The sequence below is a fragment of the Hemibagrus wyckioides genome, linkage group LG05, assembly GCF_019097595.1.
Source record: "Hemibagrus wyckioides isolate EC202008001 linkage group LG05, SWU_Hwy_1.0, whole genome shotgun sequence".
NCBI classification, from domain to species: Eukaryota; Metazoa; Chordata; class Actinopteri; order Siluriformes; family Bagridae; genus Hemibagrus; species Hemibagrus wyckioides.
The window spans coordinates 18,380,554-18,397,630 of NC_080714.1; the positions used below are offsets into that span (position 1 = coordinate 18,380,554).

The 17,077-nt window shown below is 39.8% G+C and overlaps 2 protein-coding genes across 3 annotated transcripts in view; one reads left to right on the plus strand and one right to left on the minus strand.

Moving 5' to 3' along the window:
* Window positions 1–782: 782 nt before the first annotated feature.
* si:ch211-198n5.11 (methylcrotonoyl-coenzyme A carboxylase 2) lies at window positions 783–8,379 on the minus strand. The gene is made up of 13 exons (XM_058389185.1): window positions 8,206–8,379; window positions 7,635–7,943; window positions 6,970–7,166; window positions 5,570–5,748; window positions 5,399–5,479; window positions 5,057–5,235; window positions 4,059–4,251; window positions 3,872–3,963; window positions 3,557–3,713; window positions 2,731–2,853; window positions 2,484–2,608; window positions 2,122–2,203; window positions 783–1,307 (listed from the first exon to the last, which is right to left on the minus strand). The coding sequence occupies exons 1-13, from the start codon at window positions 8,223–8,225 to the stop codon at window positions 1,221–1,223; spliced, it is 1,824 nt and encodes a 607-aa protein (XP_058245168.1). The 5' UTR covers window positions 8,226–8,379; the 3' UTR covers window positions 783–1,220.
* A 115-nt stretch (window positions 8,380–8,494) lies between these two features.
* The window catches only part of osbpl9 (oxysterol binding protein-like 9), a 30,436-nt gene continuing 21,853 nt past the window's right edge, over window positions 8,495–17,077 (plus strand). For both annotated transcript variants that reach the window (XM_058389181.1, XM_058389182.1), the window contains exons 1-4: window positions 8,495–8,632; window positions 8,751–8,868; window positions 11,448–11,498; window positions 12,967–13,045. In XM_058389181.1, coding sequence (XP_058245164.1) covers window positions 8,758–8,868; window positions 11,448–11,498; window positions 12,967–13,045 — 241 coding nt within the window. In that variant the 5' untranslated portion in view covers window positions 8,495–8,632; window positions 8,751–8,757. The remainder of the gene's footprint in view (window positions 8,633–8,750; window positions 8,869–11,447; window positions 11,499–12,966; window positions 13,046–17,077) is intronic.

A 17,077-nucleotide genomic window follows, 5' to 3' on the forward strand; every position in this document is an offset into this window, starting at 1 on the left:
GAAGTAAAAAATCCTATCCTAGCTCTAATGTTAACATTTTTTGTAATTAACAAATTTGTTAGTTCACATTATTCTGAGCAGTCAAGGGACACAAGGGAAACATGGGGGCTGTAAAATAGAAGGATCTGAGTTAGGTTTATTAAGATTTATGTTATACTTAAGATAGTACCTAATTAAAACCTAACAAAACACCATGTAGATGGTGAAATGACACACGTGTGTGTGCCAGTGTTTACAGGGCAGAGCTATTTGTGCATGGACACTACACTAGAAAAAGGACTGTTATATAAAGACAGGGTCTGTGGTTTGTAGATTTCCTACGTAAAGTGCTTAAAAATGAAAACATATACGTCACGTAAGAAGAAAATAGTAAGTACTATAGCAGAATAGTTTGACTTGGTAACTCATACAGAATAACTAATGTGTGCTGGACAGGCCTGTGTCCTGGGAATCTGGAGATTTAAACAAATGACAAGCACTGATCTAATCAGATTCACTGCAGTATTGTGCAGTAATCTTATCCTGCTTTACATAAAAAAACAACTGAAATGTACTTGGTGACTGGTCAAATATCAGCAATAAACGTTGAGTTATTGTGTTACTGGGCTGCTGTATAACATCAGTAACATTAATATAGACTATTGCTCAAGAGGTAGCTGATTACGTTAGCTTACTTAGCTAACTAAAGTGTAACTAATCATGCACAACATAATTAAGACAATGACAGATTTATTTACATACACAATAAAATCCTTCATTGTTGCAAGCCAACTTTAGATAACTATAGATAACTTCAAATTAAGGAAAACTGTCATTATGATTAACACAAGACGTGCTCATATCTACATGTTAGCTCAAATACGATTCTTGAAAGCCGAAATTGTATGTTACAGCGGCAGAGCAGGTCAGGTATCTGAATATAAAAGATATATATATATATATATTATATTTATATAGATAGATAGATAGATAGATAGATAGATAGATAGATAGATAGATCTCCTCTGAATATTAAAGTACAAAATTAGTCTAATTAGTATCATAATGCTGGTACTAAAAACGTAGATAACAAAGATGTTTTGTATCAGCAAAGTCTTTCTAATAAAAAGAGCACTAATTTTCTAATTTTCACTTAGAAATCTATCAGAAACTTGGCTCCTGGCTTGCTGGTTTATCAGTGAAGGAGCCTAAACATGTTTAGTGAACTTGTTCCAGAGATATTACATTCGAAGAGGGATGGATTTTGGCTTTCCTTTAGACAACTGGTACTCCTGTTGCTTGATGATTGTTAAACATTTCCCCAGCACCTAATAACAAAAACAGTCAAAATTTTAGTCTTAAATAAGAAAGCAATTATATACACTATATGGCCAAAGTTTGCTTACACCTGACCAGCACACTCTTATGTGCTTCTTCCCCAAACTGTCACAAAATATGGAAGCAATCAGCTGTACAGGATGTCATTGTATGCTGTAGCATTACAATTTCCCTTCACTGCAAATGTGGAGCCCAAATGTGTTCCAGCATGACAATGACCCTGTTTACAAAGCAAAGTCCATGAAGACATGGTTTTCCTGTTTTGGAGTGGAAGAACTTGAGTGTCCTACACAGAGCCCTGACCTCAACTCCATTGAAGACCTTTGGGATGAAATGGAATGCCGACTGCACCCCAGGCCTCCTCACATGACATCAGTGCCTGGCTTCACTAATATTCTTACAGCTGAATGAGCAAATTCTTATAGCCATGTTCGAAAATCTAGCGGAAGGCCTACCCAGAACACTGGAGGTTAATATAACAGCAAATGGAGAATACATCTGGAATGGGATGTTCATAAAGCATATGCATGTAATGTTCAGGTGTCTACAAACCTTTGGCCAAAAAGCAAATATGCCAGTTATACATGAACTGAACTAAAAGAAGTGGCTTTATTGGTTAAAAATCCTTGGAATTGATATGACCTGTAAATCCTTGGAATTGATATGACCTGTAAATACTTTGGAATTGATATGACCCGCATATGAAGTCATATAACATCTTACAAAAGAAAGTATGAAATATTAACAGATGATTAACAGATCCAATTACGAAAAACATGGAAGTGAATTTATAGTATATTTTACCTTCCTTGTGTCTTGTGGAAGAATCACACCATCGTCCCATAGTCTGCCTGATGAGAAGAATGCAGAGCTCTCTTCTTTCAGCCTTCACATTAGAGATGAAAAACAATAATCACTTATTAATATTTTTTTTTTATCTTATTACTATGCAACATATATAGCAACATTGTGAAAGTTCTACAACTCCTGTTTCGGTACCTTTGCAAAGTAAAACAGAGTTCACAATTAACATGCGTGTTACTTTCAATTAAATAAATAAATCTGGTTACTCCAAAAATCCCTTTTTGAAAAATAAACCAAGAGGGATGGATCATTACACAATATAACTATGGAGTGAGGAAGTTAAGTGCAGGAGTGTGTCTCACTGCTTATTAATGTGCATGGCCTCCTCTTCATCCTGCACCAAACCATCAGCGTGGCCTGGAGCTAAAATTGACACTCGAGCATTGGGCCAGAGAAACAGGAAGTTCGGGTCAAAAGCCCGTCCACACTGAAAACATTAAGGTAGAGAAATTAATATTTTTTCTGTGCATTTAAAAGGTTATATGTAGTGTTTTATATGAGTGCCGTCACACACATTATACACTAAAATCACTATTTTGTGTTACTGACCATGACATAGCTGTCACCACCATGGCAGCCTCCGATGACAACTGTGATCTTAGGAATAGATGCACAGGCCACAGCAGACATCATGGATCCATGAGCTTTGAGTATCTTCGTGTTGGACTCCGCCTGGGAGACAGAAACATAGAATCTGCACCTTATGGCCAAAATATGTGGACACCTGACTATCGTACCCATATGTAGGTCTATAAGCTGTAGAATTTAATTTCCTTTCATTGGAACTAACAGGACCAAACCTGTTCCAGCAGGACAATGACCCTGAACCCTAAACAAGGTTTATAGAGACATGGTTATGGTGATCTGGAATTTACATGGCCTGCACAGAGCACTGACCAAAACCTTATTGTTCAGTCATTTGGATGAACTGGAACAGTGATTGCATGCCAGGCCTTCTCCCCTGACATCAGTGTCCGACCCAATAATGCTGCTGCAGCTGAATGAGCACAAATCCCCACAGCCACATTCCAAAATCTAGTGGAAAGCCTTTCCAGAAAAGTAGAGGTTATTATAACAGTAAAGAGGGACTAAATCTGAAATGCAATTTACAACAAGAATTATGGGTGTGATGGTCAGGTGTCCACAAACCTTTGACCATATGGTGTACATGTTAAAATGTGACTTTGTGTTTTCAAATGTATTACATGCCAATCAGTACAGAATTTACTAAATGTTAGTGCTACAAAACAATTATTATAATACAGACCAATCCTGTCTGAGTATCTGAGTGGTCTTTTTATTTACAGTGTCAATAGTTTCATCACAAGAACTTAATGCTGAACAGGAATTTCTTTTATTGCTATTGCAACTGTACCTTGTCTTGGGAGAGAGTGTACAAAGGCTCTGGGGCTGTGTTCTGGAGGAAGATGAGAGGGATGTCTCTCTGATTACAGAGCTGAACAAAATGGCTTCCTTTCAGACAGGCTTCATATGTTAGCTTGCCATTATTGGCGACAATGCCAACCAAATGCCTAAAAAAACAGAAATAAAAAGCATGGTGTTCATAGAATTCACTGAAAAAGATTCCTCTACCACATCAGGACTTCAGTGGTAGGTTTATATAATGACTGCTATGATAAATAAGCCCATAATTACACAAATAGTTATTTTAGAAATCTATAATTCTTACCCTTCAATTTTGGCAAATCCAGTCACTAGAGTGGTACCGTAGCGAGACTTAAACTCCTGAAAACGACTGCCATCAGTCAGCCGACTCACAATCTAAAAATGTAAAAACAACAGAAAAACTAATTTTTGTGCCACACTTTTTTCCTGTAATGTTGATTTGTGTATATTTGAATATGTGAAAACCTCACCAGTTTAACATCCATGCTGAAATTGTAGCTTCTTGGTGCGAGGCCCATAAGGTCCTCAGGATTATACAGGGGCTGCTCAATCTCAGTACTGTCCTCCACTGGGAGCTTGAAGTTTAGAGTGGAGATGATGTTCCTGGCACACTCATATGCCTCACTCTCCATAGCAGCAAAATAATCCACGCAGCCACTCACCCTGGCACAAGAGTAAATTAATGAATGAGAAACTACAGCAGCCTTTTCATATCAAACAAGATTTAAGTCTTGCTTTTATTAAATCTAACAGTAATGACAAACACGGTATAAAATGACTGTTTTTGTATAGTGGTGATGAAAATAACGCAGTCATGTATCGAGGCGAATCCCAATACTTATAAATAGCTATTGTTTCAATGTTTTAGGGCAATAATTATCAAAATAAAGTAAAATAATATCACCCTGGCTCTAAGTTAAGTTGCCTTTATTTGTCACATATACATTACTGCACAATGAAACTCTTTCTTTGCATATCCCATCCTTAGCGGTTTTGGGGTCAGAGCACAGGGTCAGCCATTATACAGTGCCCCTGGAGCAGGGTGGTTTGGGGGCCTTGCTCAAGAGCCCAACAGCGGCAGATTGGCAGTGCTGGGGCTTGAACCCTGATCTTCCGGTCAGCAACCCAGGGCCTTAACTACCTCACCACGTGGGGCTCAAACCTGGATCTCCGTGGGAACCAAGTGCACCCGCACACCATGGAAAGTCAGACCCATGCTCTATGCTACACATTGGTCATTTAACTGGTATCACCTCCTATCCAAGTTGTTATAGATTATTACTGTAGTTATTATAGTTATACCTTGTTAAAACTCAATCACACACAAATATTATATAAAAGACATAAAAGAAAAAATAATAAGTTATTTTTTATATATTGCCAGAAAACATGTTTAAAGTTAACTACACAGATATTAAGGAGAGATGCATTAAATTAACGAAACCCACAGCTTTAGTAATTCACTCACTCTGAGTGTAACTTTGCCCCTCCAAGATCCTCAGGAGTCACTTCTTCACCTGTAGCAGCTTTAACAAGCGGAGGGCCACCTAAAAATATGGTACCTATCCTGTGCACAATGATCGCTTCCTCTGCCATAGTGGGGATGTAGGCACCACCAGCAGTGCATGACCCACAGACCACTGCCACCTGCAGGCACAAAAATAACACAATGACTGCACCCTATGACTTCATTTTGCCTTTGAGGATCACCAAGTTCTGAAAAAAGCTATTTAAAAGCCTTCATATTACATTTAATAATGTTGTGATGGCTATAAACCTGCATAAAAAACAATTTGAAAAAGGGTCATACCTGTGGAATCTTCATTGCTGACATTATAGCTTCGTTGTAAAAAGCACGTCCACCTTGATTCTTATCAGGAAATATATCTGACTGTTAAAAAAAAAAAGTTCAGAACTGTTATCACAACCACAGTGGCTTCATATTGACAGAAGAGCTTTGAATTTTTACAGTGCAGCTTACCTGAAGAGGTAAAAATGCACCCCCACTGTCAACCAAGTACACACAGGGGAGCCGATTCTGTATGGCCACTTCCTGGGCCCGAAGCTGTTTCTTTACTGTAATAGGGTAAGCTGTACCTCCTTTCACCGTGGCATCATTAGCGTTAAACACACACCACAGCCCATTTATTTTACCAATACCTGTCATACACAAAAACATTATGGTATAATGAGAGAAGGGGGGGGGCAAAGTACAGTAAATAGAAGGATGATCAAATCATGTGTATTTCTACATTTCCACTACTTGTAGTAACTTTTAGACTGGGCAAACTAAAGTTCAGATTTATTTTAAAACACAAATTGTTATAAAGTGAATATGCTAGAATAAAGATAGAAAAAGTGCTCCACAACAAAGCTAGTTATGTTTGGCAAAAATCTTCATGCTTGGTGGTTCACCTGGCAGAGGACTTCACCTGGTCACTCAACACCAGCCACATCACCAAGAAAGCCCAGCAGCGGCTCTACTTCCTGCGAAAGCTGAGGAAGGCTCATCTTCCACCTCCCATCCTGACCACCTTCTACAAAGGGACCATCGAGAGCATCCTGAGCAGTTGCATCACTGCCTCAGACCTCAAGACCCTTCAGCGTATAGTGAGGACAGCTGAGAAGATCATCAGAGTCTCCCTTCCCTCTATTATGTACATTTACTCCACACACTGTATCCACAAAGCTAACAGCGTTGTGGATGATCCCACACACCCCTCACACACACTCTTCACTCTTCTGCCATCTGGAAAGAAGTACCGAAGCATTCAGACCAACACAACCAGACTGTTAAACAGTTTCTTCCCTCAGGCAATCAGGCATCTCAACAGAGAACTGAGCTGAACTGGACACACACACACACACACGTACAACCAAGATGTGATCTCAGAGGAGAACTGAACTGTGCTGGACATAGTCAGACACACACACACACACACACACACACACACTAAATTGTCCTGTCGGCACACACATGCCACTTTACATTTATATATATTTATATTAATCCTGTTTACATGTGTCGCTTTAATATCTGCAATCACTGTATACACTGTTCTTTGCACATTGTCTTGTTCATTGCACAAAGTCAGCCTATATGTTGTTTGTCTGCACTGTCTTGTCGTCTTCCTGTGCCCTTCTGTTGTATGTCTAGTTCTTAAAGACTGCACCTTAAGTATAGTTTAATTTTAATTTTTAAATTATAGTTAAATTTTTTTTTATCTTTATGTCATAGATCTATGTTTGTCTGCATCACTGTACTTTGTCCTTTGTACCTCTGGTCTACGAGGAACGTTGTTTCACTTCACTGTGTACTGCATCTGCTGTATATGGTTGAAGTGACAATAAAGCTTCTTTGACTTTGGTGCAGTAAAGTACCTGTGAGACAGCCAGCAGATGGGATGTCCCCATAGGGTAAACCCAGTCCAGCAAAGGGAGATAGTTCTAGGAAATCATCATCATCCAGCAGCATGTGCAGCCTGTCTCTGACAAGAACCTTCTTGTTTCTTTGTGTATGTCGGGCAATGGCGTTTTCTCCACCTGCCTTTAACACTTTCTCCTTAAGCTCTAAATACCTAAACAAAAAAAATCTCACTTGAATCATGTGTTTATTCGCTCTTGAATTATTTATTCAAATGTGTAAAACTCTGAAATCCCTGAGCCTTAAAACATTTACTGTATAAGAACAATTTTATACATAGTTGTTATAAATTAGAGATGACACAATTAGTTAGAAATCTCTTACTATACTAATGACTATACAGCAGAAGTGTAATTAGGGTGAATTTTATTTCAAATTGCTTGACGATAAATCATACTTTTACTACCACCAAAAATGCATGAGTCTTTTACACTTATAATTGTATAGATCACATACTGACTTTATTTAGCACATTTCCTCATCCATCCTGACATTCATGGTTTTGTGACTGCTACATACTGACAGTGAGAAAACACTCACGTGGCTGTGCAGCTGGAACAGGGTGGTAGAAACAAAAATAAAAGGTAAATAAATAGGTTGTTTAGTGCAAATAACTTCATACCTTTGCTGACATGCCTGGCTGTTCTGTAAATTTGCTTCAAATACATGTCTGTGAATAAGCTGAAATGCACCATCTACTACTGGAAAGGCACATGGCAAACTTTTTCTGCGTACACTTGAGCTCATGCACCGGTGTAAGCCTGCCAGATGTGTGCAGATGGGCTGCAGACTGTGTCCCTGGTATTTCAGTGGCATGGCTGAGCTGAAATGAGTGCATTGATACACAAAGCAGTTATTTCCTATGGTCCATGACAGTCTTCTGGTCCATGATTGGTTTGTGAAGCATATCCTTCCATTTACTCGAAAGAAGCTGGCAAAAATAAAAAACACACAAAGTTATTTACATTACAGCAACTTCTGCAATATTTTCTGACTTTTCTTCTGAACTGTCATGTGGATTCATTGAAGGTTATTAACACCGGTAATCAAATAACACTAATAACACTAAGCTAAACCTCGGTTTATATTATGCAAGTGTCAAGGTCAACTTATCTTTTTTGCAAAAAAAAAAAAGAGAAAATAAATTTAGATTAAACGGTTCGTACACAAAACACATAATTTATCCGCCTTACCTTGATATGCAACGATTCATGGCTCTAAAAGTCCAGTTATTTTATATCTACACCGTGATACATTCAAACGTGTCCGGAGGGAAACAAAATATCACCCTGATCGTTCCGGATCAAGGTAGAATAAATGGATGTTTCTGGACATGACCAATAGAGAGCAGTGTATCATTGTTAAGGGAATCACAGCTCAACTAACATAAGAGTGGCATTTGGGTGTCGCTCCTACTCTAACTAACAACCACCGCTTCCCAGAACGTTTGTTTTTGCTTTCTGAAACATTCTCAGAATAGATGTTTTTGATTTTTCAGATATTTTTTTGTTTAATATTTGCATTACGCCCTAGAGAACCTTCTCCTAACGTTTCCATAACTTTTATATAATCCGCGATGGGTCAAAGAACAGTCCAGGTTTAATTATTTTTCAGCCGCTGGTGAGTATGTCCAGTTAATCTATGTCCAGTTATACTGTAAACGCATGACACACCTTTTACAGCGTGACGTAACACCTCTCGATTTTGCTCCTCCCACTCAACCTCTGGTTGGTTTAAGTGCAAAGATGGCGTCCATCATGGAGGGGCCGTTGAGCAAATGGACTAATCTTATGAAGGGCTGGCAGTATCGTTGGTTCGTTTTGGACTATAACGCTGGACTGCTGTCATACTACACTGTAAGTATGATCCCAGTAAACGCACTACATTAGTCGGGACGGTAATTTGGTCTTAGGGAGGGGTACAAATCGAGAACGGAAAGAACACTTGAGTTGGGAATCTCAGCTGGTTGGGGCGGGGTTTTTTGAGTGACAAGGACAAGGAGCCAATCCCAGATTTTACTACGGGACAAGTTAGCCAATAAGCAGTCAGAACGATAGATGTTCTGCCCTAGAATTTTAGCGAGGCTTACGACGCATTTAATATGTTATGGCTAGGTACTGTTAGTTGGAGGAATGTAAGGGTGGTGGTCTCGGCGTCATGTGACACTTTTTGTCTGCTATGGACGGCTAACAGATGACGAAACAAAATACATTTCCCAGCCTCCAAACATGACACAGTTACAATTTTTAATACATGTCAGTATCTGACGTTAATAAAATGCCTTAATGTTAAGTTGCTGGCTAATAGAGCAAGCTAGCTATAAAAGTGATGAAGTCTCGCTAGCTGGCTCCAGGCTCAGTGCTCTGTCTTTTGTTTCTTCATGTCTATCATGTTGTTATCACATCTGTGCGCATTGCTATTTCAGATAGGACACGATATACCTGAAACTCTTGGAAATGCTTGTAGAGTGAACTGTCACTTGTTTTCAGAACACGGGTCCTTAAATGATTTGTTTAAACTTTGTGAATAACAAAAGCACTGGGAGACTGAGCATCATGCTTAATAATGCCTGTGCTGGAATACCTGATTCACCTTTAATGGGAAAGTCATTCAGGGTTAGATAGATATAATAGTAGATGAAACGAGTATGGATGACTAAACAGAATCCAAATAAAAGCTGCTGTAAGGTTTAATACACAGATCTGTCAGTGGATAAGTCACACAGGTATGCCTTCTATGTATATATCTGTTGCTATGCCCAATTTTCTGTCCCTAGTATAATAGAAAGAGGCCATCTTAAGGCCTCTGCTCTCCATTTATTGTTTTTTTTTGTGGTTGATCTTTGTCAGCAGTGACTCTTAGGTGTTCGGTTAGTTTAATCAAGTTGTCTAGTTTGTTAATTAATCTTATAAGTGTACAGGTAGTGGCTACAGCTTGTTGTTTTTATGCACTGTTTGTAGTAATGATCCTTTAGCCCTTCATTCCTGTCAGTTTCTAAGCAGATCAGTGGACTTGGTGAATTCAGCAGTGATAATGAGATGATCAACACACTGCTGCTTCTGTAACAGCACAACACCCTGGTAGACGTATCTATCCTGTCTGTTTCATTGCTCATTGCTGTGGATGGGCCACAGTGCCTTCAGTAGGTCAGTTAGTAGAGGTGCTAAAGTGGCCATCCAAATCCACTCTTGGGTAGTGGTGACTCAGAGGTTTAGGCTCAAGGTTACTGCTCAGAGGGTCAAGGTTTCAAGGCCCACACCACCAAGCTGTCTCTTGAGCAAGGCTGTGTCATGGCTGACCCTGTACTGTCACCCCTACTTACAGTAAGCTGACGAGAAGAATTTCAGCGTACTGTAATATAAGTAATAGCTTTCTTCTTCTGGTCAGAAAGATAGCCCCTTTGCAGGAATGAACCGGGTGGTGCTAGTAGATAAAGCAGATATCAGAATTTACCAATGAATGTCATGGATGAAAAATGAAACAGAAAAACAGCCTTGAGTGCATTTTGCCGTCTAGCTGTCTCTGACACTGTACTTGGATTGAAGATGGTTCTGCCTCAGTTGGTGTTTTTGATGAAAATGGTGGACCATTTAAAACTTCACTCAAAAATGTCCCATAGGTGTTTGAATGGATTGAGATTTGGTGACTGAAAATATGATATACATAATTTTCCCACTCATCGAACTATTCAGTTAGCTTTCTGGCCCTTTGGATTTCATCTTGAAGCAAGCTGGAAATGTCTCATAATAAAGGGTGGGTGGTCAAAATATATTTATTTTGCAGTAACCTTCCCTCTGACTGGACCCAAATCAGACCACTAAAATGCCCCATAGCATAAAAGACAAAACAGTTTTGTAGAAGGAAGGAAGTGGCATTTTTTTTTTAGTTGCGCCATTCAGTTGCAAAGCAAAACTCTATCAGATCCAGAGGTCCTTATGAATAATGTGGTGGCTGTAATTTCAGGTTTAATCTTATTTTCAAGCTCTGTTCCAGTATGCAGTATGCACTTATAGTTCATTATTTTAGGACTCGCAAAATATTAGGATGGATAACCAAATATCCCTGGCAGTTTGCAGCCATTTTCCTTTCTGTGTCATCTGAGCTGTTTGAGGGATAATGATTATGACGGCCTAATGCCCATGTGCAAAGGAGTGCGGGGCTGATGAAATTAGACATGCATCCATCATTTGACTAGAATGTAATTAATTGATCTATATTTTCAAGCATATATAATTGGAGCTGACATGCCGCTCTTCATTTTGGAAATATAGGTTGTGTTACAAAGATCATTATGGATTTAACAGTGATTTTAATAACTTTTGCTCAAATGAGCATCAACTTAAATATAAAGATTGTGTTAATCACAGTGTTGCATTTGACTGATATGAAAAATAAATTCCCTAATGTTCTTTTGTCCTTGGTTTTTATTACATAGTCAAAAGACAAGATGATGCGTGGCTCCAGAAGAGGCTGTGTCAGACTCAGGGTAAGCAATCGGTTTTTATCATAATTTGCACTAAATCTGATTTTTAAAATATATATATTTTTGCGTTTTGAACCTGCATGTTTTTGCACTTTCGTGACATAATTATAGGGCTAATACTAGCACTTATTTTTTTGTTTTTCACCTAGATATGAGTTTGTTGTGTAGTTGATGATCAGCCTGAAAGATTTAAAATGCACCAGGTTTATTGAGAAGTGAACAAGTATTTTCTAGGCCGCTTATGGTGTAATGAATCTTGACCACTAGGTGGCATATTTGGGGTCAGTAATATAGTAAAACACTTTTACAGCCAACAAAGAGACGTTTTCTTTTATTTACAGAGCATATCTATCCTCACATCAGGTGTCAAACATCATGTTAACTGACTGGTTTTAGGTGGAATATGGAATACATGTGATAATTGACTTATAATTTCTTATCTAAAGTTTTTATCTTTGTAGATTTTTTAAAAGTGGTTTCAGGAAGGTGTTTTGTGTCTCTGATCCCCATCCCGTTAAAACTTGTTTTGACGATTGAGTAATTTCAAAATGTCAGCGTACACTGTTTGTCTCATAAGAGTGAGTGCAGCAGTTTCAGGTTTGAGCGTTCAGGTCTGGCCCTGTGGCCTCACCTGATGCAAAACAGCACAGATGAGTGCGTTTCCAAATGAAGTGGATTTTCAAATTAAGACCACAGGGAGGAGAGGCTTAGATCAGCGAGACGAAGGGTGATATCGAGGAACTTCTGCTTGTGTCGTGTATTTTGGCTCTGTGTTCTTTTTAAAGATACTTAACTTAAGGCTGTTGTGCTTTCCAGTCCAACATGTTCACTGCTACTATCTTCCTCTTTTAAACCTGATGAAACGTTGCTTTATGTTACTAAATACATTTGCAGCTTCGCAACTGGGTTTACATGTGTGTGTGTGTGTGTGTGTGTGTGTGCACACTCTCTAAAAGACCTTCTTTAAACAAACTTCCTCTTAGGAGAGATAAGTGTCACAATTTTTCCTGTTGTTTTCAGGCATGTTCCAGCATATCTTTTCCAGCTCATGTTTTTGCTGTCAGTAAACTGTTGGCACAGCGTCAGTTTCTTTAAATGTCTCATGCAGACCATTTTCTAATCATAATAATTCTGTATGATATGATCTTTGGTGTGCTAATGAAAGAGTTGCAAGTGTGTACAGTTCTGCATATTCCCAGCTTCCCCAGCCACTTTTCAGCCTTTCCTTTCCATCCTTTATGTACTTCCCCCTCCCTGTTCCTTGTCCCTACATCCCATGCTCCACCCATTCTCCCCCTCCTCTGTGTGTATGTGTGTGTGTGTGTGTGTGTGTGTGTGTGTGTGTATGTGTGTGTGTGTGTGTGTGTGTGTGCGCGTGTGTGTGGGTCTGTGAGGGAGCAGAGCAGAAAAAGCGAGAGAGAATGACGTGGCCCTCTGTCTGACAGTCTCTCCCTACGTTTTGCTTGGTCAGGGAGCGGTGATTGGAATCGATGACGAAGACGATAGCACTTTCACCATCACTGTAGACCAAAAGACTTTCCATTTTCAAGGTAAGCCCTCCTCTTGCCTTTTTTTCCCTCTTATATCTTTCTCGCAGTCTCTTCCTCCCTTTAAAGCTTCTTCCAGGCTGTTGGCTTCTGCTGTTTTTGTTGAAGCAATCACGTGCTCTCAAACGTCGTCTCCATTGCTCCCACTCTCTTTTTCACTCGGTTATGTGTTTAGAGCTGATCATGCCCTCAGCACATCTGCAGCCTGTACTCTCACGCTGTCACGCTCTCTCTCTCTCTCTCTCACTCTCACACACACACACACACACATTTGCATTGCTCTCGCACACATCCGACACATTGCGGCTGGTGCGATTAGTCAGCGTATTCCAGTGTTTTGGAAGTGCGGCTCTCTCGCAGCACTGGAGGAAAAATAGCACAGGCGTTACTTTCCTCCCCCTTACTGCAGCGTGCCTTTCACATTTGGTAATGGCAGCATCGTAAGACCACCCGATGCACATTCTAGGGCATAGCTGAGTAGTCTTTAGGCTTTGGTTTAGCAGATGAAGAAGCGTGCTTCTCGCCACTAGGCGCTCACATGCTCTACCTCTTTCATCTTCTTCAGACCTCCTCCTCTTTCCTATTACCCCTCCCTTCGTCCGGTGGCACTGGGCCGGGCAAGCTGGCAAGAAAAGGGCGCTAAGATCCAGGTCTTTAGCTTTTAGCCTCCACCCCCTATCTTTTTGTCCATTTTCACTCCACACCCTTCCCTCGGGGGCCCTCTCGCCCTCCCCATGCCCTCATCCATTGCCATGTTTCGGCACTGTCTGCTGTGGCTGTACAGTAGGAAGGGTAAGGTGATGCATGTCTGCATGCTTGACTGGAGCTGGTAAGAATGTTGCTTTTGCAGTCATAGTTTTGCGCTCACTGTTTGCACTACTGAGCAATAGCTGAGTCATTCATTTATCATTATTAATGAGACTCTGTATGTGTCTGTTGCTTGTGCTCGAGTCCAGAAATGTGCCTGATGTAATGTTTCAGTTCTCAGAATGCTGCTGCTTTTATTGATTGTTAGAAGCGCAGCAAGTAGAAGTATGGAGGTTGTTTTCGTTGCGTAAACATAGCACACGGACCATCCCAGCGTTAGAATACAAGTTATCTGCTTGTTTATCATGGCCAGTGTATAGAAAGCCTTTTTACAAACTCATAGATGGTTGTGGCTTTTTGTTTTTATGTCGTATCTGCTGATGTTTATGTAAGTCATTCAACTTCTTGAAGTCATTTGAAACCTTTGCTGTTCGTGCATGCATCCCTTATTTTACACGGATTTAAGGTCCTCCCTGTGAACTGGACCAAATGCAGACAATGATGATAAATCGCATACAAAAGTAATCCTTTGAAAGTGTGTAGCATCACCCGAGCCCCTCTCTCTGCATCTTTCAATTCCCCCGAGTCTGCAGCTGAGGTTTGGCTTTCAGCGAGCAGTCAAAGGGACTTGTTCTCTCGGTTTCTCTATAACTCCGGTTGTAAGCATGCCCCCCTCAGGGACCTGTCTCTCCTCCATCATTTCTTAAAAAGGTATTATTTGCTGCACCCAGAACTGCTGTCTCATTGATGTATATCAGTTTGGACACGGTGAGAGTAGGATGTTTGTGTAAGACCGAATGTGGGATCGTCAAGCTCAGCAGAGACATGTGTGTCTCTAATAGGGATTTCTAAGTGCTGAACAGCATTGAGCAGGTGTGGAACTGGTGTGATGACAGGATGCGAAGCTACCTGTAATTAGGTGAAGCAGCCATCCAGCACTAATAACTTCAGCTGAGAATGATTGAAGGGATGTGCAAAGTGGATGCAGTATACAGGACTTTGGTAATGACTGTGAATGCAATTTTTCTTATAATAATGAGGAAAAAAAGATTTCATACAGCTAGCTGACTGTGCCTCTCAAATGTGATTTTTTTTTCCCAGTAGTTGCAGCAAAGGCATCTCTAAAGAAGTGTGTTTGCTATTTACAGGACCATCTATAATTCATTAGGCTCTTACAGGCACTGATATTGGCCTGCCTGAAAGCTCCTTTATTTCAGCAGTCTGGGCTAAGCAGTAAGGCCTCCCTCATGCTACCGAGAAGCTGCTTGATTCATGGAAACCGGCTAGTGAGCTCAATGGGCTTGCCGCAAAGATCCTTTAATAATGCCCTTGTTATTGAGAAAATAGTTAACAAGGGAGACTCTCACTCTTCCCAAGAGGGTGTGAAATAGAGAGTGAATGAGAGAAGGAGAGAGATGAATGGATGGATGGACAAAGACGCATGGATATGGTGTAGAGGATAAAGCATAGACGTTCTGGGTTATTTATCAGTGACCTTTAATGCACAAGACCAAGGCATTTGGAAGACAAGGCTGGGATTGTCGCATACGCAGTCCCGAAATCCTGTCAGTCCTTTTATTCTAGAAAATACTGTTACAATATTAAAGTCAAGTTACTGCATAGAAAAAAAGAACTGCATTCAGGACACCCTTCAGTGTCATCATATTATTCTTAACATTTATTCAGGCACAATTCTACATTCTTAGCATAAATTAAAACATGTTAAATTTGGAAACAGGAAGTCCAGATTAACAGATGAACAGAATTACATCATTATTGAGCAACAAATTATGAGTTTATGATGGAGTTACGTTCTCAAAGTGGTTATGGTCAATGTTATAGATGTAAATATCTATGTCTATGCAGATTGATTAAATAAGTAGATATTATTATAAACTCATTTCAAAGTGGCGATGTGGGGATTTATTTCTCCATGATTCCATGAGCAACCATGTTGACATGATGTCATATTAGAGTCTGAGAAGCAGGAGGGGTTTTCTTTGAATTGAACCTTCTTCATAATAAACATCCACCACATACCAGCCTGAGTTATGAGCTAACCTGAAAATGTCTTTATTCTAAGAAGACAGAAGTAAGGCTTGGCGAAAATTGTTAGATACATGACCGAATGCCTGCCCAATAGTTTTCCTCCCCAGATGTTCCTGAAACTGTGTGCACCTTTTTTCCATTGAACACAATTATCTTTGCCCTTGTGGAGAATATATGCGATGATTGGCACAAATTTCAAATTTGTCCAAATCATTATTTTTCCCATCAGTTGTCATCATATTAATAGATGTATAGGACGGTGTGTTAAATACAAAATGCATATTGCGCTCTTCCTCATCCCTTTCATTATCCCTTATCATCAGTTGGGTACATTGTGCTCCATGCCCTTATTTATCCATTCCATTATCCTCTTTCTCTGTCTGTCTTTGTCCATTAGACATGCTGTGTTGTTGTGATAAGAAAAAGGAGAGGTCCAATTTTACCTTTTAGATATAGTTTATGAAACCGGCCTTACCTGCTGCTTACTTACAATATCAAAGGTGCAGCCTTTGTACTGTTGAGTCTTCGTCTAGAATTTTCCACCAGAATCTTGTATTGCGCTATTGTGGTCTCAGGTCAATGCTCCAGCTCAGATTTCATTTGCATTCATTCAGTGAAGCTGTGCTGTTATTGATTTATTACATATATGAGGATTATAGCATGTTCTTTTGTGCTGAGAGGCTTGCAAAATAATCTAAATCAGTTTTTTAAACATTGTAGTAGAGAAGCTGATCAGACAGCCTGTAAACAGTCGAGGCAGTTAATGCAGGAATGTGCGTGTTTGTTCTGGACTGTAAATACCACAGGGTTCTAGGAGATGTTGGTTATTGATAGGATACATAGGGAAGCTTAAATAAAGTGAAATGTAGCACTGTTTTCAAGCACTGGATAGAATAAAGCATTTATTTAATCAGTGCTTTGTCTTGTGACAGTAAATTCTTTCCATAATGACTCATTCTAGCGGATCGTCGTTCAATTTTTGTACCGATCATGTCTGGATGTAGTGTTATGAAAGATGCACAGGATGAAGCTGAGAGGCCGTTTCCTTTTAATGTAGAACCGGATCTATAGATTTTCCCCTGAGGAGCTGAACGTGTGTGTGTATGTGTGTGTGTGCGCATACGAGGGGGTTGTATTTGGCATGCGTGGATCTGGTTAATGCCTTTAAAAGCTTTGAGC